The 26831-nt window shown below is 33.9% G+C and overlaps 1 protein-coding gene across 1 annotated transcript in view; it reads left to right on the top strand.

Moving 5' to 3' along the window:
- ADGRL2 (adhesion G protein-coupled receptor L2) overlaps positions 1-26831 on the top strand; it is a 177684-nt gene that overhangs the window by 13674 nt on the left and 137179 nt on the right. Inside the window, exon 2 of the mRNA XM_054721170.1 lies at positions 19881-20053. Within this exon, the coding sequence (XP_054577145.1) occupies positions 19981-20053 (73 nt within the window). The 5' untranslated portion in view covers positions 19881-19980. The remainder of the gene's footprint in view (positions 1-19880; positions 20054-26831) is intronic.

Raw genomic sequence — 26831 nt, forward strand, 5'->3', positions numbered from 1 at the left:
AACAATTATTAGTCTGTTAATAATATTGTGTGAGTAAAAAATCCAGGAGCAAATCGTATCTTAGAATTCACATTTTCTAAAGTTACACTTTTCAAAAACATTTAGAATTAATTCTTAATAGTTTAAGAGTATTCCTAAAAAAATTGGAGAATAAGAATTAGAGCTCATTAGAACAATACTAAATTGAATAGCCTGTAAAATAACTATTGCTTAAGTATTTTAAAGATATTGAGAACCCTGTAGATTACACACACTAATAGCTCATTTCTCTATATTGCCTGCTAATTCTGTGAAAACCAAGAGGATCAAAATTCACAAGATTGCAATTAAATCACAATGTTAACTTTTAATTGGAAGTAAATTAAAATGTAGCTTTAATTTGTTAGCTTACTTTATTTACATTGATTTTACCTGTTTATAAAGAATGCCATCACAAACTCATGTATTTATAAAATTGATAATATCAGATGTTTTTTGAGGTTCTTAACACCTTTTCAGTATCTTGTAAGTTGTTTTAATATATTTGATATTTCTTCTGATAGAATGTTTTCAGATGTTTTAATAATTTGATGTTACTCATTTCTGAATTGCTGTCTGAGGCCTTATTTCTCTTTTTAAAAAGAATTAAGGCACATTTTTTATTTTACTTATCAAGTAAGCTGCTGTTTGACTTCCTAAAAAGAGCCAAGATGTAAATTTAAGGATTAGTATTAATGTATAGGTTTTTCATTGAATGTGCAGTTAAATGGTGGTGGTCTTCAGAGTGTTTCTATATGACCTATTATATATTATTATCCCTGCATAATTTAAAAAAGGGATATTTGCCATACCTTCCTGTTTGGCATTATTCAACTCTTGTAGAAGATAATTGTTCATTATAATGTGGGTGATCTTTTTATACTTTTGCATACTCTTATTCAACCTGAAAACCAGAAACTTTATTTCATGTACTTTTTTCTCAAGTAAAATAAACGAGTTTTTCATTGAAACATCTTAAATGACAGATTGAGGAATGTATATATACTGCTATCCTATAATTAAATTTGTGCTAGGAATAAAATGATTTTTAGAAGAAAAAGCTAGTTTGTATATAAAAATAATTTACATGGGCAACTACACAGCACAATTTATGCCTGTGATTGGCCTGTCATCCTCCTTGATTTAGATTTGTTTCAACCAAAATATGGTAAGGCAAATATATGTATTAGTTCTTGGCCAGGATTCATTATCTTGATTTCAGTTTTCTAGTGGAAAATTAGGTTCTGTTACCTAAACTTATAAATATTGTATTATATATAAGACTTAAGAATCTATTGATTTTCTCTCCTTATCTCCTTTTCTGTTAGAATCTAAAACTTAAACTTTTTAACTTGTTGACATTAATTTTTCTTTATTGCATAAAAGATAGTTTTAAAAAGTACAAAGTATATGCAACCATGAATAGGGATTGGCTTGTAGATGGGGAAATATAACATGTATTAGTACATATAATAATTAATTGAAGCTGTTGGAAAGTCAAACAAACTATTAGGAAGGATTCCACGAAATAGTATATAAACTTGGCTAGTTAAATTTTTTATTAACATTGCTTGTAAAGGTTAATTTTTGGAGAGTATCACAACTATACTATGAATTTTTAAAGCTCCGCTTAATCTATTTGAACATTAATTCCTTATTAAAGCTTCAATATTTCATCATTTTAATATGCAGTCAGAAAATGATGAAATTTAAGTGTTTAATATCCAGGTTAAAATATTTTTAAATTACCTATCATGCTGGTGTAGAAACAGCTTTAAAGATAGAACTTTGGTCCATTTGTTTTGTTGCAAGATTTATGGATAAATTGAAAAATATTTTAACAAACAATTCAGTGGAAATTAGAAGCTCCCTATCTTTAGTAGTAAACTTTTCTTTATATGCACTTTGAGTTTTATTGATTTTACACGCACATAACAGATAAAGAATTGAACAATAAATCTAGAACAGCACAGTTTTGGGTTTAAAAAAATGTATATATATTATAAATCTTGAAAATTGAAAGTTCTTAGTTCTTAATATAATAATCAGAATTTTATATTTGTCTTTCACAACATAGTGCAAATAACTAGTGGTGTATTTGGTTGTGTAGCTAAATGGCAGAGGTTTCCATCTTTGGATTTAACTTATATTCAAGTTTGTATTAATCTGGCTGAAACTCCTTAAGCCAACTTTCTTTTATTGGGAATTTATAGGGTACAACTTAGACCAAAACGATGTATTTGAATGAATTAAATCTTAATTTTTGGCAGCCTTGTCACCTTTCTATGTTGGACAACTTTACAGTTTTCTTAAGGCTAAAAGTTACAACCAAGCCAGAGCAATTCAGTTTTTGCCATTATCCTGCATCTCATTCCCAGTTTGAATAAATTAAACTGTATTAAGGTGCACAGTACCAGAGAACTTTCACTATGTAAAATAATTTTTTGAGAGTCCAATTAAATTAAAAGTCATACCCAAATTATCTTTTGAAAAATCTGTTATTTCATATGTGGGTATGTTCTCTTAAAGTACATTATGCTTCTGTAGTTCAGAGCAGCCATTCCCAACCATGCCACATATGTCTAAGTGACAGGTGAGGGCTTGGATGCACTTTACTAATCCACAGTATTTATATGCTTTGAGTTTTACTTTCATGCTGTTACTTTTTGGTTTCCTACAATGCCACAAAAGGTTATTATGGCAGCACAGGTGGTTTTTAAAAAGTGACAGAACTTTTGCCCAAAATTGCCAGACCAAAAAAGTATGCACTTGCTTGCATTGGCCCTAAAGTTTTTATTTTTAAATATTGATTGTGTTTTACCCTTAACAAGAACAATTTTATCTATAAGCACAGTTCCTCTAGTTGTTCATAACTTCTGGGCTTTCATTCTAGTCATTTTAGATCAACAGCCATTTATTAAGACCCTGCCTGGGGAAATGTACTATCTTGGGACTCTGCTTTCTATGTATTTATAATCTCATGGGGGAACAGACATTTCCACAAATAATTTTAATATAAGAGGTACTATAATAATATACCATGAACTGTAAAGGAAGGGCTATGGAAATATAGGGTTGGTGGGATGAATTTAAACAAGTAATATGGAAAAAAGAGACCCCATTTATGTAGACAGGAAAGCAGAGGAGAATTTTGTCAGATAAAGGCTTTTTGAGGAGGAAGACATGACAGAGGTAAAGACACTGGAAAACTAAGGCAAAAAAGGGTGCCTTAGAGAGAATGTATGGAAGGTAGGAATTGCACAGGAAGTGGAAGAAGATGAAACTCCGACATTAGTTTGGGACATGCTAGTAAAGAGCCTAATCTCCTAATATTATATTATAATATGTAGGCCATAAAAGATGTTTATTGAGAAAGTGTTATATTTAATTGCTAACTCTTAAGGTGGTGTAGCCAGTGAACTAGAGTGGGGAAATTCTGGGGGGAATGGAAACCTAGTTAGGAGGCCTGGATGACAGTCTAGGTGAGAGGCTATGGCAGTAAACAGGTGGGAAAGTTTAATTACAGTAATGGGATAGAATTTAGTAATTGATTGAATGTGGGCTAGAGAAGAGCTAGGAATGAAAGCCTAGGTTCCAGGAAAATCATTCATTCCTGCTATTAGCCTGTTTGATAGCAAGGGAGGAGGGTATGAGCCAGTTTTTCTGACAATACTTTGAGGTGCATGCATTACACCAAAAGAAGACCAGCTGCACCCAAAATTGCTTCATGTATACTTTGTAATGTAATGTGGTATTTGTGAAGAAAATATAACTTTGCTTCCTTTATAGATATTTCTAAAAATATTCTGCACATGTTAAAATGGTCTGTTTTTTCAAGTGAAAAAAATTATGTGGATTTAAGATTATAAGACTTAGGTTTTTGGTTTGTTTATTTGTATTTTATCTGAAGTCTCTATAAGATAAGCAAGACTATGAATGTCAGTTACTATAATCTGGGTAGAGAGAAATCTTTATTTTTGTGAAAGACTACCTTTCTCACAATTAGGCCTGTTGAGATATTTTCTTTGTTCAGGGTCATTTTAGTAACATTCTCAGTAGCTCTTGAACCAACTAATTTGATATTCTTAGGTTTCCTTAGAGACTAGCCTGTCTCTTTTCGGAAAGCTTAGGAGTTTCTTTGCCATCAAAGACTAAAAAAAATTGCAATTTATGGTGGCTTTCTCTCGTGTTATCATGAATTTATATATTTATTCTGTTGGTACATAGGAAATTTCCCAGCTACATATTGTTCATTATAAGAATAATGAAATCATTTTCTCAATAGCTTTTCAGTTCTTCAGACTCAGCAATAACTTTTGGGTATCATAGTTGAACCTTTGTATCTAGTTAATTATGGGTGACAAGGCTGAAGAACAACTAAAAGCCCCTATCAGCACCTATCATCGCTGATTAACTCAGAGTAGGCTCTCAATATATTTTGAGTAAACAGTTATTGTTGATAATAAAGATTACAATAACTTTTGCTAGAATCCACCCAATTTCAGATTCCTCTCGTAGATGCAGGAATGATAAAGGTAATAAATAAAAGAGTTAGTACTGGTATTTCTGTGCCAATCCCAAAGTATTCTTGCTTCCATATAATAGAGAAAATTTGTGTGATGTAGTTATCATATTTCTTAATAGAGCTTAATAGAAAGTTCTCAGTAAATGCTTATTATTATCATTGATGTGGATTACATTTGATTCACATTGTTTTACATATTTAAGCAGAACATGTCGTTTGGCCTCCATTTTCAATCTAGACAGTTTCATTTTTTCTCTAATTTTTGTTTGGAGATTCTTCCTCCTGTTCTCAATTATGCTAAGGGTTTTCTATTTTTATTTTTTATTTTTATTACATGGTTTTCTAGTATTGTTGCTATTTCCTTTAGATGATAAAGCAGTGACTGATGTAACTGGCCTTTGTTAGAATGGATGCTCTGATGTTGAAAACAGGAAGCGTTGATGTGTACCCATACACCAGAAACTCAGTACTTTTTGCTTCCACTTATACTATGTGATTAAGTAAAAGGGATCATTTTCCTCATTTTCCTTTTATAATATGATGCCTGATTGAATTACCATAACGAAAGCATGCAAGTAGGATTCCTTTTCCTTCTGTAGTTCTTCTCCCTCACCTACAATCACAACTCCATATCCTTGTTCCCAAATCATCCCAAAGATAAGGATCCTCCCATGTATTACCAGCTTTAAAAGGAAGTAGTCGAAGATACTGCCAGCACATGCCCTGGTATGAAGGCTGACTTCTTTTTTCTCCTGGTGGCTCAGTCATGCTGCAGGCATAGATTAGCATAAGGTAATCACCATGAAATAAAGGGAGGGTATCTCAATGTGGTTATTGATACCGTAGTGTGGATTTTACTTTAGTTGGTTAAGGAAACCATAAAAATAAAGTAGAAATGTTTAAAGTATATATCATATGATCTCACTAACATATGGAATCTAATGAGCAAAGTAAACTGACAAACAAAATAGACCCGGAGGCATGGATACATGGAACAGACTGACAGCTGTCAGAGGGGAAGGGAGGTGGAGGTACTTGATAAAAGAAGGGGAAGACATTAATTAGCCAGAGAACATATATGCATAGCCCACGGATACAGACAAGAGTGTGATGAAGGCCAAAGGGGTTGGGGCTGGATGGAGGTGGACAAAATGGAGAAAAATGGGGGACATTTGTAATAGTGTCAATTAAAAAAAACACCAATTAAAAATTTTAATGGTCATAAGAAAAATGTGTAAAGAAGAGTTTCGACACAAAAGATTTTAACAAATACATGGTGCAACCATTTAGTCACTTAGCAAATTTACTATCTCATATAGCATTTAATATCTCATATAAGCTTTTAGCAAAGGTGGCACAAAATCCGAGACCTTTTCTGGTATGCAAGGAGCCATTCTTCAGTGGTAATTAGATATCACACGTGGATTATCTTTACCTTTTATTTAAGAAATGATAGTTTTCTTTGGGAGGTGAGGGTGGTTATTTGCCTTCCAAAATGTCTTTTAGCAACATATTGAAATGTGATTAAAATCTCATTGTGTTCTTGCATTCAGAGCGGAGGACTGCTGTAAATTGCATTGTATGAAATTGAACAGTAACTATGGCTTGATTTAAAGTATTAATAAAATCTAAATCTGTACATTCTAGCTTTAGGATTTCAAGATTTTAATTTAGTGAAATGCCAGAACATTTTCTTGCATTTAGTTTGACAGGTGTTATGTGAAAGTGTGTATTCCTAAATTAGGAGAGACATATATATCATACCATATACAGAGTCTAATTATTAAAACTTGTTAAATTTCTTACTTATTATTCAGATATCTGTCTGCAAACAAGCTGCTTAGTCTTATTGTCAATGTTCTTTTAATTCGTATATCAAAGTTGATTAAATTGCCAATGCTGGCCTGAGGAAAGGTGGAGTTAGGATTTAGAAGTAACCATGGTTTTCGAACAGCCTCAGTAAGTCATAAATGCTTAAAAAAAAAAAAAAAAAAAAAAGGTACCAAACTAGTGTCCCATGAATTATATTATAGGCAATATCAGATGGCTGATGTTTAGCCCCCAGTGTGAAATTTACTTTTTCATATGGTGGTGAGACGTAAGCCCAAGATTAGCATTGGAGTGCTGATGTCAGTCCCATAATTTTGGAGAAGAAAAGAAGTGTGGATTTTAATTTTTTTACTCTTTGTTCTGAATGGTGGTAAAAGTCTATTGTACCCGTATGTTGCTCTCTATTTAAAAATTTTCACTTTTAGGAGCAATTATGCTATCGGAAATAGTATTTTCACAAATTCAGAATATTGCTAGGAAGATGTGTGGATGTGGAAACCTACCTTGGCAAAAATTTTTGCTATAGGTGGTGAGCACTCAATACAATATATAGATGATGTGTTATGTAGAATTGTACACCTGAAACCTATGTAACATTATTAACCAGTGTTGCCCTAATGCAATAAAAATTGTCTTGAATTTTTAGTGTACTTTGAAAATAAATGTCAATTTCTTTTTAATCAACTTTCCCAATCCTGTTTTTATTTTAAAGCAAATTTATTAGGTTTCTAGTTTTGTATAATTTCACATTTTGTAATACTTTAAAACATTTTAAATTATTTTCAGTTATAAATTTTTTTTGCAGACAGTATTAAATTTTCAAGTGTTTGGAAGCAAAACTTGAGTTGCAGGTTCATTTTCTCCACTAACTGGACCCTTTCACTTCCTCACTCTTATAATGAGGAGGCTCAGTGGTTTTTGAAACTCTCTCGAGGGTGATTTATTTGACTTCTATAAATAATAAAATGATAACATATTTTATGTCAAACGGATAAACTTTCTGAAAAATAGTCATTTTTATTTTGTGTTTTAAATGGGCATTCCTCAAGATTTAATCAAACACTTGATTAAAAAATAGTCCCAAATAAGGAAACAAAATCTGTGCAAGTCCTATTTTAGGAGATCTCTTAGTTTATTCCAGTTTTTAAAAAAACGATGTTTCAGTTTTACACTTCAGTTTCCTAATTCTGTTCACTTTTCTTTATCCTTTCCATTATTCTTGTTGGTTACTTTGCATAGCTCAGTTTATTCATTCACCCCTTCCTCTCTCTCCTCTCCCTATTTACCAACCTTCCTTCCTGTTTGTTAAAAAAATATTTCTTAGGTGATTTGCCAGGCATGCAATGGTGCCTGACACTGAGGTTACAGATGTGAAAGCCATGGGTTCTATTTTCAGTTCTCTAACAATAATTTGAAAATGACACTTCCAATACTGTTGGATAGTGGTAGGCACATTGTACTTTGGAACAATGGCAGTGGGTGTGGTGTATATTTAGGGAAGGGGAGGGAGTTAGTTGAGTGATGGATCAAGGAACAAGTGGCAGAGGGGATTTTAGGCAGAAGAAGCTGCAAGAAAGGTACGGAGGTGAAGGTAAGCCTCTTATGGTCCCCAAATCGAAGTAATTTTAAGAGGAAGAACAGGAAATAAAGGATGGTATTCTCAAACTTGGATGCTAGCTAAAAAAAAAAACACCAAAAAAACCATTAAAATTTAATCTCCAGAAATTTGGTTGATGTGTTGTATATTTATTAATCTCCAGGATGTTACACTATTCATCAGAATCAAGATTGAAGTGAAGAGCAAAAGTCACGGTCCTTATGGAGCACGTACTCTCTTAATCACATTAAAGTAATTTGTAAAGTTATTTGTGCCCTTGGCTCATTTCCTTACCTTCTACATCCTGTGTGGCTTGTCATACCAGCCTCAGTGCCTTGAACAAAGTATGTATCCTGGAATTTTTTGTTGTTGTTGTTTGTTTGGTGTCAAGAGATGAATATTGAAAACTTTGACAGACAAGATATTAAAAATAGTTTAAAAGCTTAGTTGAAGAGGAGGAGTCATAAAATCCCTCAATAACAACTATCACACAAATGATACAGGTAATGACCATAGGAATTTATGCAGGGAGAGGGTGTCTCCCCTCTCCCCCCCACTTGCTTGCAGTGGTCAGGTTGGCTTCTTTATGGCATGGGTGGTTTTTAAGCCTATCAAGGCTCTTGATAGGTGGAAAAGAGGGAAATGCTTTCCATATGGTTAAAAAACAACCTGGATTAAAAGTTAATTTGAAAGGCATATTCAGAATTACCAAGCAAATAAGTTGGACAGAAGCAGAGGGTTGCATTACATACTTTTGAAGTTGGATCTGTTTGGATTCTTTTCCCAGTTTTACTTTTTGCTACATTTTTAAAACTTTTCCATTTACCACTGCCCCTCCAGATCCCTCCCACCCTGCTGTAATTTCCCTATTCTTAAAATAGAGGCACTGCATTGGCTGCGATAATTACAGTGAGATCATAATATATGTACTTATGGGAAAATTTTAAAATCAGCAGTTCAGAGATCTGCCCTTTTCAACTTACAACCCCAAGTGTTTTCTTTGTCTTGCATATAAAGTGATCTCTAGGATTGGTTCCAGTTTTACACATTTTTATGGTTTAGAGTAAAATTAGGAAGATTAGTCTAATGGAGGTTGGCAGGCTGGATGGAGGGTGAGAAATCAGCCATGAGATTTTTGCAGAAGTTTAGAGAGAGGTTAGGGCAGAGGGAACGAAAGGAATGAGGGGATTAAGACATTTCCGAGAAAGAGTCAATAGAACAGTGAATTTATACCACTTTTAAATGAAGTACTTTTATATTAACAGAACTATATTTTACCCATACTTACAATAAATAATGCTCCAGAGGATTTTTGGTTTTAAAAGGTATTGGAGGCTGAACTAATTTCATTTATGTGTGTGTATATCTCCATGTACACTGGTACACATTTAGTCTAAGTGTGGTTCAAAGAAAATCTGTTACTTTATAGTGGATGTGATTTTCTTTTTTTTTTTTTTACCATTTCCCACTAAATGTATTTCTTTGTTATTGTAAGTCACCAATTGAATTATACATATACATATATATGTGTATAAATATATTTAATTCATATTTAGTAAGTATATTGGTCTAAAAGGTATTTTAGGAGACAAGTAGTAGAGTAGAGGCTTCTTTAATACATATGACTATATAAAACATTATTAATGTTAACAGATGTTGCACTTTAATCCTCTAGAATGATTGTTTGGTACCAGCAGGAGATTTATTAAGCCTGAATTGTGTGAAATTGTGTGTGCATAAGCTGTTACTTAGATTGTAAAAATGCTATTGAAAACTGTTCAAAAGTTTTAGCTATAATTGGCAGAGAAGTATTAACTGTGCTGAAAGAAGGATGTGTTTATGGTTGGTCCATGTGCTTTACTCTTTTTATCATTTATCTTCTTGTATTAATGTCACTGATTTATTAATTCATGAGCAGGGCGGGAGAGAGGGGAGTGTGAAGGCACCATTTAAATATGTGTGGCAAATCTATCCTTATCACTAGAGACATGAAAAAAAGTCATTTTGTGTTATCTGTAAAATGGAAAGGACATTTTAAAATTTCATTTACTGTAATCCACTTCACTTTTAGTAAAACACCTAGATTATTACTCCCATTATATAATGCTCTTATTAAAAATTTGTAACCTCCTCCACTCTTTTGTCTTATATGTAAAATTGATAGAAAAGTTTAGCCTTCATGTATTTTAATATAATAACTATTAATTGTAGCTTAGAAATGTTATTCTATGGTATGTTACAGCGTGACTGCAATTTTAAGAAACATTAGATTGTAGACAATAAAAATATGTACTGTAATAGTAGCAAAGTATTTTGATTGGGTAGAGCCTAGATACAGGGAATTGTAAAGCTCTAGAAATACTTTTTGTTCCAAAAGAAATGTGTTCATTTATTGTGACTTTGTAGTTTTTTGGAATAAGGTAGGTGGTTTTGGCCTTGTAGGATTTTTAGCGTTATGGAGCAAGTGAGCGGATTAGAAGTCAGCAGTTTCCTGTTGCAAACAATGTGGAACTGGGATATATCCAGTATTTCATATGGGTGAGTAGCAGTGGTGACAGATATTTCAGGAGTTTGAAGCCACTTTTACCAACAGCTATTTGAAACCATCATACTAATGCTAGAGTGCCTCAGGGAGTCTTGTCCAAACCCCATTACTTTTCAGTCTCCTATTACTGACTGTTTTGATTGGGTTTACATTCTCTCCTGCCAAACTACCTAGTAAGATAGGTTACTGTGGTAATGTCCTTTATTTTCTTTTCTGGAGTTTCTCCCCAAACACTGTAAGCTGTGCGTATGTGTGCTCTGTTATACACACACTGAAACACTAATTTGTTTTGGTCAGTATAATGCTGCTTTGTTTTATTTTTCTCATTTCAGTGTGGTTAATTTCCCTTTACATTAACATTTAAATTCATTTCTTACAATAACAGGTTAAAGTTGGTTTGACTTCTTTGGCAGACATTGATAGTTACTGGTCAGTTCATTACTTGGCTGAACTGCATTCAGCCCTCTTTATGTTGTGCCTGTTCATCTATAGAAGGGCTTGGCAAACTGTGGCTGGCCGGCTGGCTGTTGGTGTAGTGAAGTTCATTGGCACACAGCCATGCTCATTCATTACCCAGTGTCTGTGGCGGGTTTCATGCCACAACGGCAGAGTTGTACAGTTGTGACAGAGAGACTGTATAGTCCATAAAGACTAAAATATTAACTATCTGGATGGTTATAGGAAAAGTTTACTGATCTCTGGCCTATAATATCAGTCTACATAATTCCTTCTAATCTCTCCAAAATAATGGAATACTAGTAATAGTTTTTACCTTGAGTGATTTGAAGAGTCACTGTTTAATATCATTGGTAGTTATTTTTATTAAGTACAATTTTTTAAAATTTGTTGTTTTTTTTTTTTTTTTTTTTGCTTTGTATGTGGAATAGCAACAGTGGATATATCTTCCTCAGTTTTCTGAATTGGAAAACTTTTAAAAATTGTGGAAATTTTGCAAAGAATACATTAGTCTTTTACCAATTAAGAGAGTCTTGGCAAGTAATTCAGGTTTTTCTCAGCTTTTTAATAACCTACCTTTCTTTTTATTAAATATCACTGTTTAATTACTACTCTGATGTTACTTGAAATTTTAATAGAGGTTATAAAATTATATTGTAAAGTTGAAAACCCATTTTCTATAAACCACATACCTCTTCTACTCCATGGTTTAGCTAAGAAGCAATAACATATGAAATGATATATATTAATGAACTAAAGTTTTTTTAAAATTTTTTGTTTATAACAACCATTCAAAATATTTATTACAGTTTATTGCTGTTTCTTATAGTGTGTCCATGAATATTTCTCTTGCCTTCCCATCTGAGCCTCCTAATAATGCTCTTTAGAGAAATCAGCCAGACCAAACCAACCACACAGAATCTCAGTGTGACACTGGAAGTAGAGTTTGCTCTGTTCGTTCACTTAGACCATCACTTTATTTTTAATGTTGTGGATTAAGTTAATTTTCAGAAAGAATTGATATATCCCTCTTCTCTACAACTTAATAAAATGCTGTGATACTGAGTTTTTCTTGTAGATACAGTTATATAGGGTGTCTCCAAAAATTAACTCACTTATTTTTCAGTTCTTTTCAGGTTTAACTGATTGGAAATAATGGGTAAATCCAGACTAAGCTTTGAACAAAGAAAAAATGCATATACATTTTGTGAGGACAGCCTGTGTATGATATGGAACATAGGCCTTGATGCAGAATGGTTTGGCTAAGGATAGGAATTTGCTCTTTCTGGAAGAAGGCCCGGCCGGATGTCATCCTGCTTTTGATCATGTGCTTTTGATCATGTACTTTACCCACAAGGCAGAGTGTGAAATATGTGAGCTGCATAAGTCTCAGGTTATTATATTATGGCTACCAATGTAATGATTTGTAAGTAGGTTTCAAAAAAGTTTTTGAAATGGCAACTTCTTGAGATGTAATTTTAAAAGTGGAATTATTAGAATAATTGCTGAGACTTTGATAGGAGAGATAAGTTCGTGGTGAGACATATTGCAGCAGCCCCTAAAAATCTTCCTTAAGCTTACTTAAGATGGAATCAGGACCATAAACCTAAAATCGGAGTAATTGGGAAATAATAAAATAGTAGATTTATTGTGTATTTCTACCTGTGTGTATAGTTGTTGAACTTGAGGCCTAGATGTTTGTGAATTGTCCAGCCCTCATAGTGGTAGGTTAAGCCGGTATTCTAGAGTGTGCTCCTGATCTCAATCTGGGGCTCTTTTCATCAAGATGATGGATCTAGGTACACATTTCAAGGGAAACACAGGTCTAGAAACTACTTTTATTTCTCTTCTCATTATTTTGGTACAAAATGCATGTATTACCATTAAATTTTGGGGAGTTTAGCAATTATTAATGATTCATATTTTGGGTCTCGGTAATTTTCTTGTGTTTAATTCTTAGATTATTCACCTTTTGAAGGTGAAAATCATTTTAATTTGTTTTATAATCTTTTTAGAACCTAACAGAACCAATACATATAAGGTAAAAATATGAATAAGTAATACACTTACCAGAACTCAATATAAAAAATACCTAGAATGTAATCATTAGATATTCATTGACTTAAACTGACATACATGCAATTATAGTGTTAATGTTATCTACTTTATTTTAGAAGTTAGAATTGCAAGTTTAGATGACATTATATATTGACATAGTTTGCAAATGAGCTGTATCATTTGATTACAAAAGGCAATGTGCTATATACTTAAAATTTCCTTCAACTTCTTACTGTGTATTTGTTCGTTGATTTTCATATTTTTGAGATCACTTAACTATTTTACTCAGGTTACATCATTACGTCTAAGAAACCTCTGGTGGCCATCTTGATCTAGTATATACAACAGATCCTGGGTCATTATTATTTCATTTAGTGGTTATATAGACCAAGAGGGAATCTGAATATTGATTCAGGGAATGCTTACTAACAATGATGTATGAACAAAGGATCTAGTACAGTGAGCCAAACATAAGTTTACATCTTATGAATAATATTGGATTTTTTTTTTTTTATTTGCCTGACCAATGATTACTTCAGTCGTTAGGTGAAATAAATGATTAGGACCCAGGGTTAGGGAACCTTTTTTTTTTTTTGCCAAGGGCCATTTGGATATTTATAACATCATTCACAGGCCATACAGGATTATCAACTTTAAAATTAATCTGCTATATTTGGTCAAACATTTAATTAATTCACCCCTAATTCCTTGGCAGGGCCAGACCAAATGATTTCAAGGGCCTTATATGGCCGATGGACCCGATATTCCCCACCCCTGGAGCTGAAAGTTCTTGGCTTATTAAGGCTTTTTTTTTTTTTTTTCCTTGTTAGGTAATCACAAGGGGAAGGAGAAGGAGAGTACAATGAGATATTTTGAGAGAGAGACTACATTCACTTAATTTTGTAACTTAAAAAGTTAAACTTTATCATAGTTATGTATGTATAGGAAAAAACATAGTATTTATACAGTCCAGTGCTATCCAAGTTACAGGCATTCACTGGGGGGTCTTGGAACATATCCCTCCTCGGATAAGGGGGGACTACTATAATTAGCCTTAATTGGAATTCAAGCTCTGCCACCTGCTAGTGGTGTTACTTTCCCTTTCTGAACCTCATATTTCTGGCCTTTATAATATTGACCTCATAAGGATTAGTGATATGTGTCTAATATAGTATTTCACATATAATCGGCACTCAAGAAATATTTCTAGCCATAGTGCCCATAATTTATATTCAACTCAAAAAATTACATGAGAATTCTCGACTGTGGGGAAGTTAAGGGGCCATATATGTATCTTTAAAGCTGGAGAGGACTGATATTTAAGAATAGCTTTCTCTTTTCCTTACGTAGGGGGAAAACCTAACTTCGGTGTTGTAGCTACACTATAATTTTAACAATAAATACAAACTATTTTAAACAAATAGATTTATGAAATTTTTTGATAGAAAAGTTGAGGAAGCCATCAAATGTCCATGATAAATAAGGTAATATTTTGGATTGGGCATGTAGCTCTTTTTTTTTTTTTTTTCTTTTGAAACTTCATTTGCAAGTTTATGTTCAGTCATAAAATGTTCCCTACATTGGTTTGAAAATGACAGCCATTTGTTTTTATTATTTCAACTGGAAGGATTTTAATGAAGAGGATGGCAGAATGCCCTGCACTGTGCCTCTAGTGTCCACGGTACAACCCTCTTTTGCATGCTCAGCACGACTCCAAGATAGATATTACTGCAGATAGCAGATGTAATTTACTAGGAGCATTCCTGAACTCTTCTCTTTCCTGCTCCTCCACTAAGCCACAAATTCATAGGAGAATTTCTTCCTTCACAATGAAGAAATTTCAATAAAGGGTAAGATCAATAATGAATGTTAAAGGGACATTAGCATAGCTAGTTTAATTGGAAACTACTCTAGACTTGATACTGGTGTCCGCAGAAATGAAACGGAGAAGGAGAGTGGCGACTAGGGGTGGTCACATGCTTTTAAAAATCTCCATCAGCATTCTCAGCCCCAACCCTATCCTTGTGAGGGAAAGAAAATAAACTCAAATGCAAAGAACGTGGAATGCCTGGAGCTATAAAAAGGCTTTCTGATTAGCGATAGCAAGCGGTTTTTCTTAGAGGACTTACTGAAAGAAAACTCCCAAGGGTGTTGATGTTTTCTCCTATGTTAACAAGAAGAGGGGGGATTCTGACCTAGAAGGACTGACGGCACATAAGATATTTCTGAAAAATGACCACCGAGCGAGGTTGAGCTAAATTAAAATGCAACTAATTTATTTTTCACTTTCTATTGCATGGGGGCAGCGTGGGTTTGGTATCCTTTTTTGTTGTTTTTGTTTTGGTAAAATATAGAAAAGCAGCTTTCTTTTACTAGTAAATTCTGCCCCGTAATGTTTATAATTTTATAGCACAGCTAAGATCAGAAAGAGAGATCTTGTACAGCTATCTTTAGCTTTCATTTAGAGTTAACAGTACATTTAGTGCGTAGAATTTTAGGCTTACCCCAAACATTAATCTTTTATTTTATACAGCATTAGCGCTTAATAACATGGAGGGGTGACTTTTGTAGGTCTCATGCTTGGATGGTTCTTTCCTTCCCATGTTCTCCTCCTGCATAGAGGTGTTTTGCGTTTAATATCCAGTATTCACAGCAGTTCAGTGCCTACGAATAGAAGAAAAAGATAAAGCTTTATATATAAATCTTTAAGGTGGCTTTGCTCTTAATAGAATATCAACCTTAGTTAACCAGTTTTAGACAATTTTAAATGATTTCTTTCTCTTACTAACTTGAAGCTTGTTATATGCTGCTACTTGTACTGATGCTTATCAGCAAATGTTTTTTATTTTTACTAAATAGGCATCGTTACATATAAGGTTAAACGTGATTTCCTGGTAATGTTCCATAAATACATGACTATTAGTCGTGTTTTCCTAGTTTTGCCCACAATTTAAGGCACAGGATGGAATATTTAATGCAGCTAATAAATACAGGGTGAGGCAAAAGTAGGCTTACATTTTTATGGAAAAATAATACAAAAATTAAGAAATAATACAAGAATAAATCCTGTGTTTTGTGTACTAAGCTGAAAACCAATTTTTGACCAACCCTATATAAGCAGGTTACCATCTGAAAGACTACAGCTAACTGTATATTGTAAGTGGAGTATAAAACTTTGAAGACTGTTAGGATATAAACAATGCTGAGGCGTATTCCTGGAAATCCTTGTTCAGCTTTGGAAGGTTTCGTAGTAATGTTGTATTAATTGACTTTTTACATGACACAGTAATAGGATACCTAGATCTAAAAAAAAAAAAAAGAAAAGAAAATCTTGACAGAGGCTTGGTATACAATGGCATGTGGTTTATAGAGAGAAGATTAGGATGAAATTGTTTGAATCTTCTTGAAGGATAAGAAGAAATGTAGGATGAGGTTATACATTAGAAGTGTCTTTGATCTTTGAAAAAGCATAGTTACTTATAGTTTAAGTAGAAATGTTCTGTTTCTGTTTTTATTAAGAAATGAACTGTTACTTAGCATTAGGAGGGGTTTTATCGGAGTTCCTCTCTGAAGTTCTGGGGGGGTGGAGTGGGGAGGAGGGAATGGGGCAGAAGGTTTCTAAACACCTAAAGACAAACTGGTTATTAATACGGGGACTGGGTTCATCTTTTCTGTTTGTTGAAAGAAAATTTAATAGCCCTTTTCTGATTTTGTTTCTTGTTTTCTTTTGCGTTGTGAGAAGCTTTTCCTGAACTTCATTTTGCAGGTAGTTACAGAGTTTGAAGGAAGAGTGTTAGCTGCATCTATGTCTGTGAGTGTCCATTGGCTGGGATTTGATTTAGGAGGAATTTTTTTTGGGATTAGTTTCAACTTATTTGATTATTTATTCATTCCATCCTTAGCTGATTGTGGTTTGCTAAGTACTTCAGTTTTCATTAAAATTTTTAAATGGAAGGTTGTTTTTAATTTGGATCACAGCAGTAAAATCTTTTGACTTAGTTTTCAAAATGCACTTAAAACTTGAGCTTTGCTTTTTTATTTTCAATCCTCACCTGAGGACATGTTTTAGAGAGATGGGGGGTGGGGGTGGGGGGAAAGATGTGAGAAACCTCCATTGGCTGTCTTCCTTCTGTATGTGCCCCCAGCCAGGGATCGAACCCTAACCCAGGTATGTGCCCTGACCGAGAATCAAACCAGCAACCTTTCAGTGCACAGGACAGCACCCAGCCAACTGAGCTGCTCCGGCGGGGCAGAACTTGAGCTTTTGAAAATAATTTTATTTGATGTGAAAGTGACTGGATATAGATTGTAGAAAAATAAATGTGATACTCTTTTTAGTTGCTCATTGCACAGTGATGGACAGACTTCAGCTTTATTTACATAAAAGAAGCCATGATTTTATTACATTCCAGAACCTGTTTCTGTTTGTTAGAAGCAATCGCGTGTACTGTCTCATAATTGACTAGAGCATACTTTTAAAATTGTGTTCTACATTCAGATTTTAAGACTCCACTGACATTTTAGTATAGTTAAACCCTGTTCATAAAATACTGTGTCCTGGCCAAAGACCACAAAAGAGGCCTTGGTTGTGCGGTTTCCTCCTCCTTTTCCCCTCACTAACAGAGGTTTTCCTATCTTGGCAGCTGTTTCCTTACAAGGCAGTCATCAGTCCCTGATTTCTTCCTTCCCTTTCTTCCCACAAACAAGGACTCTTTCAAAGAGCGGATGACTGAAGACAGACTGATCTTGGACCGCGTTAAGAAAGTGGAAATGTGTTCAAGAGTTGTGCTTGTGGGCAAGCAGCCTGTATGCGTCAGCTCATTGACGTGAAAGTGCCCATTACAACCAAAGCTTGGACAGTCGGAACTCTCTCAGGAGCATTCCAAAGGCTCACACTTAATTCTACCTGTAGTACTGAACATACCTCATTCACACAGTAAACTTACTCTACTTGCTTCATCAGCTCATTGAACAGTCTATAGGGTATAAGAAATTGTTCATTGATGGGACTTTTCAATGTGACAAGCCATGAAATTATCTGACTTCTCCTTAGGCTTTCCGTAAAAGAGCTTGCAGTTTTAAGGCAGGGACTTGGCCACAGCCGTTGTAAACTGCAGGTTTTCTTTGGGGTTTGTCTTCCGACTCGTCTTTGGGAGCTCAGAGTGAAAAATGGATAGAGGGAGCTAGCCAGTTCCGCAGGGTTGTGTGCCTGTGTCTTCATCCCATTAATTTCTGAAGTATCCATTCTTTTTATATTTTTGGCATTCAGAAGAGGAAACTTGCTCTTTCCTTCGTTTTTGTCTTATTTCTTTGGACAGAGAAGCATCTCAGGTGTTCTCTCCTGTTGAAGAACTAGATCCTAAAGGGGTGGTCAAAATTAGACTTGGCTCAGGATTATATATATTTTTGCCACCTCTTCACCAGTTCGTTCATTCCTTTGTTTTTAGAGATGCAGCCTTGGAGATGAAATCATTATTGTCTAGAGTTAGTTTTTGTTTGTTTGTTTGTTTGTTTGTTAATACTCACAGGAGAGGATATTTTTTCCATGATTTTAGATTAGAGTGCAAGGGAAGAATGGAGTGAGAGAGAAAGAAAGAAAGAAACATCGATGTGAGAGAGACACATTGATTGATTGCCTTCCACACTACAACCCATGTATGTGCCCTTGACTGGGAATTGAACTTGTAACCCTTCGGTGAGAAAGCTGATGCTCTCTCCACTTAGCACACCAGCCAGGGCTGGGCTGGAGTTTTTATTTGAGTTCAATGGATGGACCTATGTACTCAAGATGTAGGTTTGATGTTATTAAGTTATACCTTGCTGCAAGAAAAACCAATATTTGAAAATCTTAAACTTTCAAATGAAATAGTTGAGACTTTATTAATTGGCTCTCTGTATGAATAATAATCAGAGAAATAATTTGATATGTTGTGTTTGGAAATGAGATATTTTTGGAGTGCCATTATTATATAAAGTACAACCATATGTTAAAAATTGTGCACTCTTGTACAGAAAAATAAGCCGTTTCATTATATCTCTACTCTGTCTTGCAAGATAACCCGATAAAGTTGTAGATAATGATGCTGCTACCATTGCTAGAAACAAACCAAAGAAGTATATGTGTTTTATAAAATCTTGTTAGAGGTGTTATGTATTAAAGCCAGTACAGGTGACCCTTGAATAATGTGGGGTTGCAGCACCAGCCCTGCACAGTTGAAAAATTGGTGTATAATTTTTGACTCCCACAAAACTTAAAATTCTCCCTTGATTCTGTGGGGATTCGTTCCAGGATATCCCCTTCACCCCCACCTCACGTGGATACCAAAATCCACAGATGCTCAAGTCTCCTGATCAATGCATAGAGTTGGCCCTTTGCATCTGTGGGCTCCCAACAGTGAATAAAAAAAACCCTAAAAACAGTACAGGTATGTACTGATGATAAGTAGACTCTCACATTAAAACACTGTGTTGTTCAAGAGTCAACTGTAATTTAATAAAAAGACTAATATTTGACATAGTGACAGATGAATTGTTCTAGAATGACTTTCTAATAAGCTTTTCAAAGAAAAGTTAATCATTAGGAATTTATATAACTATTATTTTGTGATTCATATGTTCTGGTTGTCTATAAATGCTTTTTGGGTTTTGATAATTTTTGAGATGTGAGGCTCTGCGATTCAGCGTGTAGGCGCAGCTGCCATACTGGGTATAGAATCAAAGTTTATACCTTTTTTTTTTTTGTTAATAATTAGGAGGTGGAGGGAAGAAGGAAGGGATAGTTATTTTTATTTTCACATTTTTTGTAAAGTACCAGGACCGTAGAGTAAATGATGGATTTGTTTGCTTTTCAGATATGAGGATCAATGATGCAGACTGCTGGGTTCAATGAAGCTGGACATTTTTAACTAGATTCATTAAGGAATACAAAGAAAATATTTAAAGGGATCAATAATGGTGTCTTCTGGTTGCAGAATGCGAAGTCTGTGGTTTATCATTATAATCATATTCTTTCCGAATACAGAAGGTAAGTGCAGTTTGAATTTTATTTTTTACATCTAGGAGACTGAAACTGTGCAAGCTTACTTATGTAGAAGAGTACTATTTTATTATTTTAGAAACAGATGTTAAAAAGATTTTCTTAATGTTGAATTATTTTCATTACAGAGCTATATATTAAGAAAGTGCTAGAAGTCTGAATTTTTATTTTACATAAATTTGTAAATGTAATAATTTTAAATAATCCTGAGATAAGTAAATGAACACTTTGCTTTGTTTTTACGTTTTACATTTATTGACTAAATTTATTCTAGTAAATTTGAAGGTATTTTGTGGCAACTCTTTCACTTCATCTTTTGTCTTCTCCTTGAGTGCAGTCATAGTTCTAAAACTATTAAATAAAAATTTCCATATGTGCTGGAAAACTTTTTTTATAGTGCTGCTATTTTCATGTTACCTATATCTTTTTGGTGACAGATCCGGTTTTTAAAGAATTACATACACTTTTGAGGTTTAATGAAATAATTGGAACCATCATTTATTAATTACTATATGGATTTCCTGGTCCATTTTTTCTGTAGACATGTTTTTTTTTCCCATGTGAAAACAACACCCTTCCAGGTGCTTTTACGGAGCAGGTCACAAGTTAATAAGGAGCAAAGATGTGTGAAGTTTATAGTTCGTTGATAGTGATAGTTGTATTAATCGTGTAAAAGCTGTGAAGATTACAAAATCTCTGAGAAATTCATGTACAATATAATGGGTATTTTTGTTTCCAATTAAATATTCTTGAAGAAAATATTTAGAATTTTAAAATTGGCTGATCACATTTATACCTATTAATAAAAAAATAGGTGGAGGAAAAGAGGCATACTGTCAACTAATAGATAGCAGCAAGCTTATTATTACAATGTCTATGTAATAAACCTGCATAATGTTAACATTTTAATTTTGCCAAGAGAATTTTATTTGAATTGCTTGTTCCAAAATTGTTTTATCTTCTCCTAGCTCTCAAAGTTTCCTACTTTCAGTATGTTGATATAATTTAATAATGCAATTCAAGTAAGTAACACATGATTTAAGTCACACATGAAAGCCATAAATGGGATAGTATTTCATTTTTAGAAGATACTGCTCCTTGCATCAAAATTGAAAGATGCATCAAATCTAACATTAAAATGTAATATGTCTGAATAAATAGTACTGTAATGGTAAGCAGTGAGCAGAAACTGAGTTTAATAATAAGAATCTCTGGCTTGGATGATTATAAAAATTTTGTGGGTAATCTATAATTTTGCATCTGCTCCCCCCGCCCCGCCCCCTGCCCCGGGAAAAACTAACTGAATTCCTGCTGTTATGTTGAATGATTTTATACATTTAAGAAAATTTCCAGGTGTGGACCAATGGCTCATTAGTCCACATAATGAAAAAAAATTCCAATCAAGATAGAGACCACTTTGCTGGCACAGTAGCTTAACTCAGCAGGAGGCTAGCAAACAGAGACTTTTTCATGAGGTACTGCAGTTTTATTTCTAGTGTCACCTTTCAGGTCAAGATTCATATCTGCTGTTTAGAGAAATTTCATTTTTGGCACATCAGGCCACGGGGTGTTGCTTTTGAAGCATTTCCCTCCTACGGGTAAGAAGAACCTAGAAAGAATGCACACTGCTAGTTGTGGGAGTATACACAGTTATGTATACTGTTAGAGCAGTGATCCAGCTACATGGTTTTGTCTCAGAAAAGTTTGACATGGCATGTCAGTTCTTTATTGCCAGAAAGCAGATGATGCTCTGTGATCACCTATAGAGAAAACCAATCAAAGTTAGGTGTGAGAGCGCAGGAAAGAAGATACAAATTTAACCTTTCAACCATGAAATATCTTCCGGTCCCTTACAGGATCGGTTACCTTTTCAAATCTTAACAGAGGTGAGCACTTTCGTATTAGTACTTACTAGTAGATCCTTACAGATAAACTCAGATAAGGTTTCCTCTCTCCTTGCTCATTTACTGACGACTAAATTAAGCCAGGTGCTCAATAAAAAAATGGGCAAGGCACAGTTTCTGCTCTTGAGCTCATTGTCTTGTGTGCAGGGGTGGAAATCTCAAATACCTATTGGGGCCAAGCAGACACAGTAACTTGAGTGTGTTTGCAGGCCAGTGCAGGTCTGCCCAGGCAGGGAAGTCCTTGCTGGGGGACCCATGATTGCCTTTTATTTTAGCCTGGTTTTGCCAGTTTTCTGTCTTTGCAATACAAAGTAGACATTAGATTTTTAAGTATAATAGTAACTAATCAAGTTTTTAAGGACAACAAAAAATGTCTTTGTATTGTATTCAGTCATGAGCCATGCCTGCCTTTTCAGAGCTGTCTTTTCTCCTGTTTACCGTAGTGTTTTCCCTTAGCATGTGATTTTCAAGGCTTAACACAATTTTGGGTTTGTTTTACATTTATACAGATGAGAAGTAAATTTCCACATTTGCAAGAAGAACTTATTCTGTCAGATGAACATTATAAATCTGTCATGTTTTGTGTGCTTATAAGAGCAAATCACTAAGCATTTTTATAACTTTTACTATGGTAAAAGCTGATTACATATATAAAGGTTTAATTGTTAGAATTAGGTTGTCTCCCTCTTGCTATCTCTTTCAATTAGTATTTCAGAATCAATTAAAGTCTGACCCATTAAAATTTACTTATTTTTGAAAAATAGGAACTGTGTTTTTTTTTTATTCTTGAAGTCTCTATTCCCGGTGTATTTTTTAAAATGCTGTTTAGAATTTCCAAATAAAAACTAGTTATAAAAGACCAGACTTCAAAGTATTTTGTAAGTTTTTCTTAGAATTGATTTTATTCCTAGAGAACTAACCTCAAGCCCTTCAAAAATTAGTTTTCTGGAGAAACTGGTGTGTTTTGATTCTTTTGGGTGATTTCTATAAGCATAGTAACCCACTGTGGAATCATGTATCAGTAAGTAGGAAAGTAAATTGAATTTTTGTGTCCTAGAGAATTAAATTTTGGTATATAATGGAGCCCTGGAAAGTATAAGTCAGACATATGAAGGCTTGCTCAAGTGACAAGTTACGAATAATAGCAGTTCTTCAGCAAAGTCAGTAATACGGATTTCAGGTTGAATTTTTATGCAGTGTGTATGTAATTAGATTTCTTTAGTCAGAATTTTAGTTAATTAACTCAAATTGCATTTCTGCTTATCCTCATTTCAAAGAAAAATATTATGCTAGGTATAAAAGCCAGATATTCCAGATACAGTTGTACATATTTATTTAATATACATCAAGACAATTTTAGAGCATAGCCATAGAAATAGTATCGTTCCCGTTTTTAATGTAGTTTTAATTTCCTTAAGCACATTTTACAATGACTTTTGTGTAGATGGTATCTTACTAAAAAAGGATGTTTGATTGTGGAGTCTTTTCACTAGTTGTGTGGCAGGAAAAAAGTAGATCCAGGTGTTATGTATGAATTCGTAACCTTTTTGGCATATAAATACTTCCTTCAGAGTGGTCTATAATTTAGTGGAAGGAATTGTTCTCCAAGGTTAAATTTAAGAAGGATCATTTCTTTTTTCTTTCATTCTTTTATTAACACACGCATAATGAAATGTATAAAATTTATATTTGCACACACAGGCATACACAGTATGTCAGCTTCATGGGGTCTTTTTATTTTATTTTTTTGGTTCACTGTTGTGTCCAAGTTTCTAGAACAATGCCTGGCTTATACTAAGCACTCATTCTATATCCATCACATAAATAGCATAAATCTTTAAAGAGGATAATAGTCTTAATCATTCGAGAGGGGACAATAAATACTTGTTGTAACAAGGTGAAAAGTGCCATGACGATGATACTCACAGAGGTAGAGGTGAAGGGTAGCTGAGTTGGGTGGGGTGTATATCAGGAAGTAATGATGTGATGATGCTTGAGCCTGAATCTCAAAGTTGCTGAATAAGCTAGGTAAAGACGGTGAGCATGGTTGTGGAGAAACAAAAATAAGCGGAGAGAAAAGTGTAGATATGAAATAAACTATTACAGTGGTTTTCAAACTTTAGGAGCCACAGAATCACCGGGAAGGTGTGGGGTAGAGCCCAAGGATTTACATTTCTGAAAAACGTCCGGGATGACACGGGTTGCTCGGCATCACACTTAAGAAGCACGATAGTATTAAATAGTATTAAATGAGTGTGGGTGGATGGGGTGAGGTGTTAGGGGTGCAGAGGTGTGGATATAAAGTAACTTTTTAAAAAGAGTTCTAGAAAAAAAATTATGGCTTAATTCATTGTGATTCAGAAGTCGCAACCAGTTATTTACTGGGAGTTACTATCTATACCTTTTCATATAGCTCTTTATTCCTCTGTTGAAGTTCCTTGGGTATAATTTTAGGCTTCAAAAAGGAATTATTTTGTCACTCTGTTTTGACAGTGTACTAAGAAAGAAAAAAAAATAACATAGAAAAACTGTCTCCAGATTGGAAGAAGCGGAACATATTTTCTGTTAAGGGTAAATGTGACATTGTCAGAACTCCTAAACCCTTGCTTCAGTTTGTCTCTTTTCATTGTGGTAACCTTGTTCTTTTTCTTGTTGGGAATAACTACATGGCTATTGCTATGATAATGCTGAATTAACTTACTGTAGGGACTTTAGATTTCCCAGTCTAGCAAAATTGACTATTTTTGTTCATTTCAGTATATTTGATTAGTTGAAAGCTAGGAGGTAAATTTTCAGCAAGGTGCATGGGGATTTGGCAGTATGACTCCTATTAAACTTAATGGGAGTCACAACTCCCATTAAATTAATAGAAATTGTACAGCATATCCATGTTCGCTGCATAGCAAATGTAACCTTATATTTTAAATTCACAAATTATGTAAATTAACTTTGGGTTAAGCAATGTATTTTTAAAAAATGATTTTCTTTATATTTTTAGTGCAGATCAGTGTGATTTTACTCCTTAAGAGAGTAACTAACTGTATTGCTCTTAGGCCACTTTAAATATTCCTTATTGTATTAAATGAGTGTAATGTAATTTGATTGCAGCAGCTTTCTTCTGCATAGGTTATGATGTAATTCAGTTTTAAAAATAAATATTAATGCCATTTACAAATTATATGATGTTGTTTATATTGTAAACACCAGATGCCTTGTAGTACTAATACCAGGATTCAAAAGCAAGGCATATTTGTTCTGAATGTAGCTCAAGTTGGAAAAAAAATAAAATAAGACTAAATAGGATACACTGGTGTTCTTTTTTAAAATTAATTTGGAATATACTTTGGATGTCTTATTTGACATTCATTGTCAAAATATGCTGTATTTTATATGAAGGTTAAGTTCCAGTGCCTAATTTTTTTTTTTCTTTACATTTTTCCTCCCACTTTTTATTCTAGTTCATCTTCTTGCTTCTTTTCCAGTGTTAGGGAAGGTTTGTTTATCCACAATCTCTGTTGATTCACCAGTAGGCCTGTGACTGGTGGTAAAGTGTTATAAATCAGTGTGTCACACACAATAGACCTCAATAACACTGTATTGCTTGACTGTAAATTTTTGCAAACCTTTATTTTCTGACAGAAAAGACTATATCAAATGTTTAACAAATAAATCTGTTAACTATGAAAAATATTTGCTAAGAGTAAAGAGGTTATAAACTTGTCCTTACAAGATGAAATTTTTGAAATATTGATTTGATGTCAATATTAAGCACTTATCACAGTCATTGCTTTATTTTGAAAGAATCAATAGTGTAATACAGGTAGCTTAATTAAAAGCACAGGAAGCATGTAAAGCTTCTTAATTTTGCTTAACGGTAGTTGTGTTACTCACTGAGTACTTTCAGTTTTGATTAATCTTTTGCTTAATGTTTCGAATTCATACACATTTTTTTTTTAATCTACTATCTGTTTAGGTTTCAGTGTTAGGGAATAAGATAATACAAAGGCTTGTGCACATCTGAGTATTAATGCTGAACTGGTATGTCTTGAAGAACTGATTTATCTGCCACATTACTGAGGGAGTGCCTTACTGAAACATATGCTTGGTACCCTGTGGTACTCTTTATTTTCTTTTCACCTCCTGCATGACAGAGAATGACATATGACAGCCGTGCAGTCTGCATGTATTAGACATCAGTGTGGATTAGTGAATATCTCCTGACATCTTTCAACCCTATTCTTGAACTCCTTTTGTCAACTTGACAGAAGTGATTCCAGGAGAATACCTAGCCCCAGCCCTGGGATTTCTTGGCTAAAATGTAAGGCTGGGAAGGGAATTCCCTATCAGAACTTTAGGAAGCAAAAACATTTATAATCCCTCCCTAGCAGCATGGTACTCGACTGAGTTTGACTTTTATGTTTGCTATTATTCTTGCTTTGAAGGCTTATTTTTCTTAAAAGTTCATGTTGCCTCCCTCTTTGAGTTTGAATGTAATACATTCTCACGAGAAAAGCTATGGAAAAAAAAATTAAGGTAGGAATTTAAAATTGTTCATAAGTCTAGGACCTTGATATAACCACGACACATTTTCCTTTTTGTTTCTAACACACATTCTTGATGTTATGGATAAAATACAATTATGATTTATAAAACAAAATTAGGTTTTTCATCCCCACCTCTATACTTTTATATTTTTATTTCACTTCATGGTCTCATAACTTGTATTATTATGTAATTATATATTTAGATAATGGATGTTAACAGTTGCATTGCAGTTTATTATGTATACGTCAAACATAATTTACTCTTCTCTCTCTAATCATTGGCCATTTTAACTTAATCTCATTCAAGTATATGCAAAA

The sequence above is a fragment of the Eptesicus fuscus genome, chromosome 9 (assembly GCF_027574615.1).
Source record: "Eptesicus fuscus isolate TK198812 chromosome 9, DD_ASM_mEF_20220401, whole genome shotgun sequence".
In the NCBI taxonomy this organism is placed as follows: Eukaryota; Metazoa; Chordata; class Mammalia; order Chiroptera; family Vespertilionidae; genus Eptesicus; species Eptesicus fuscus.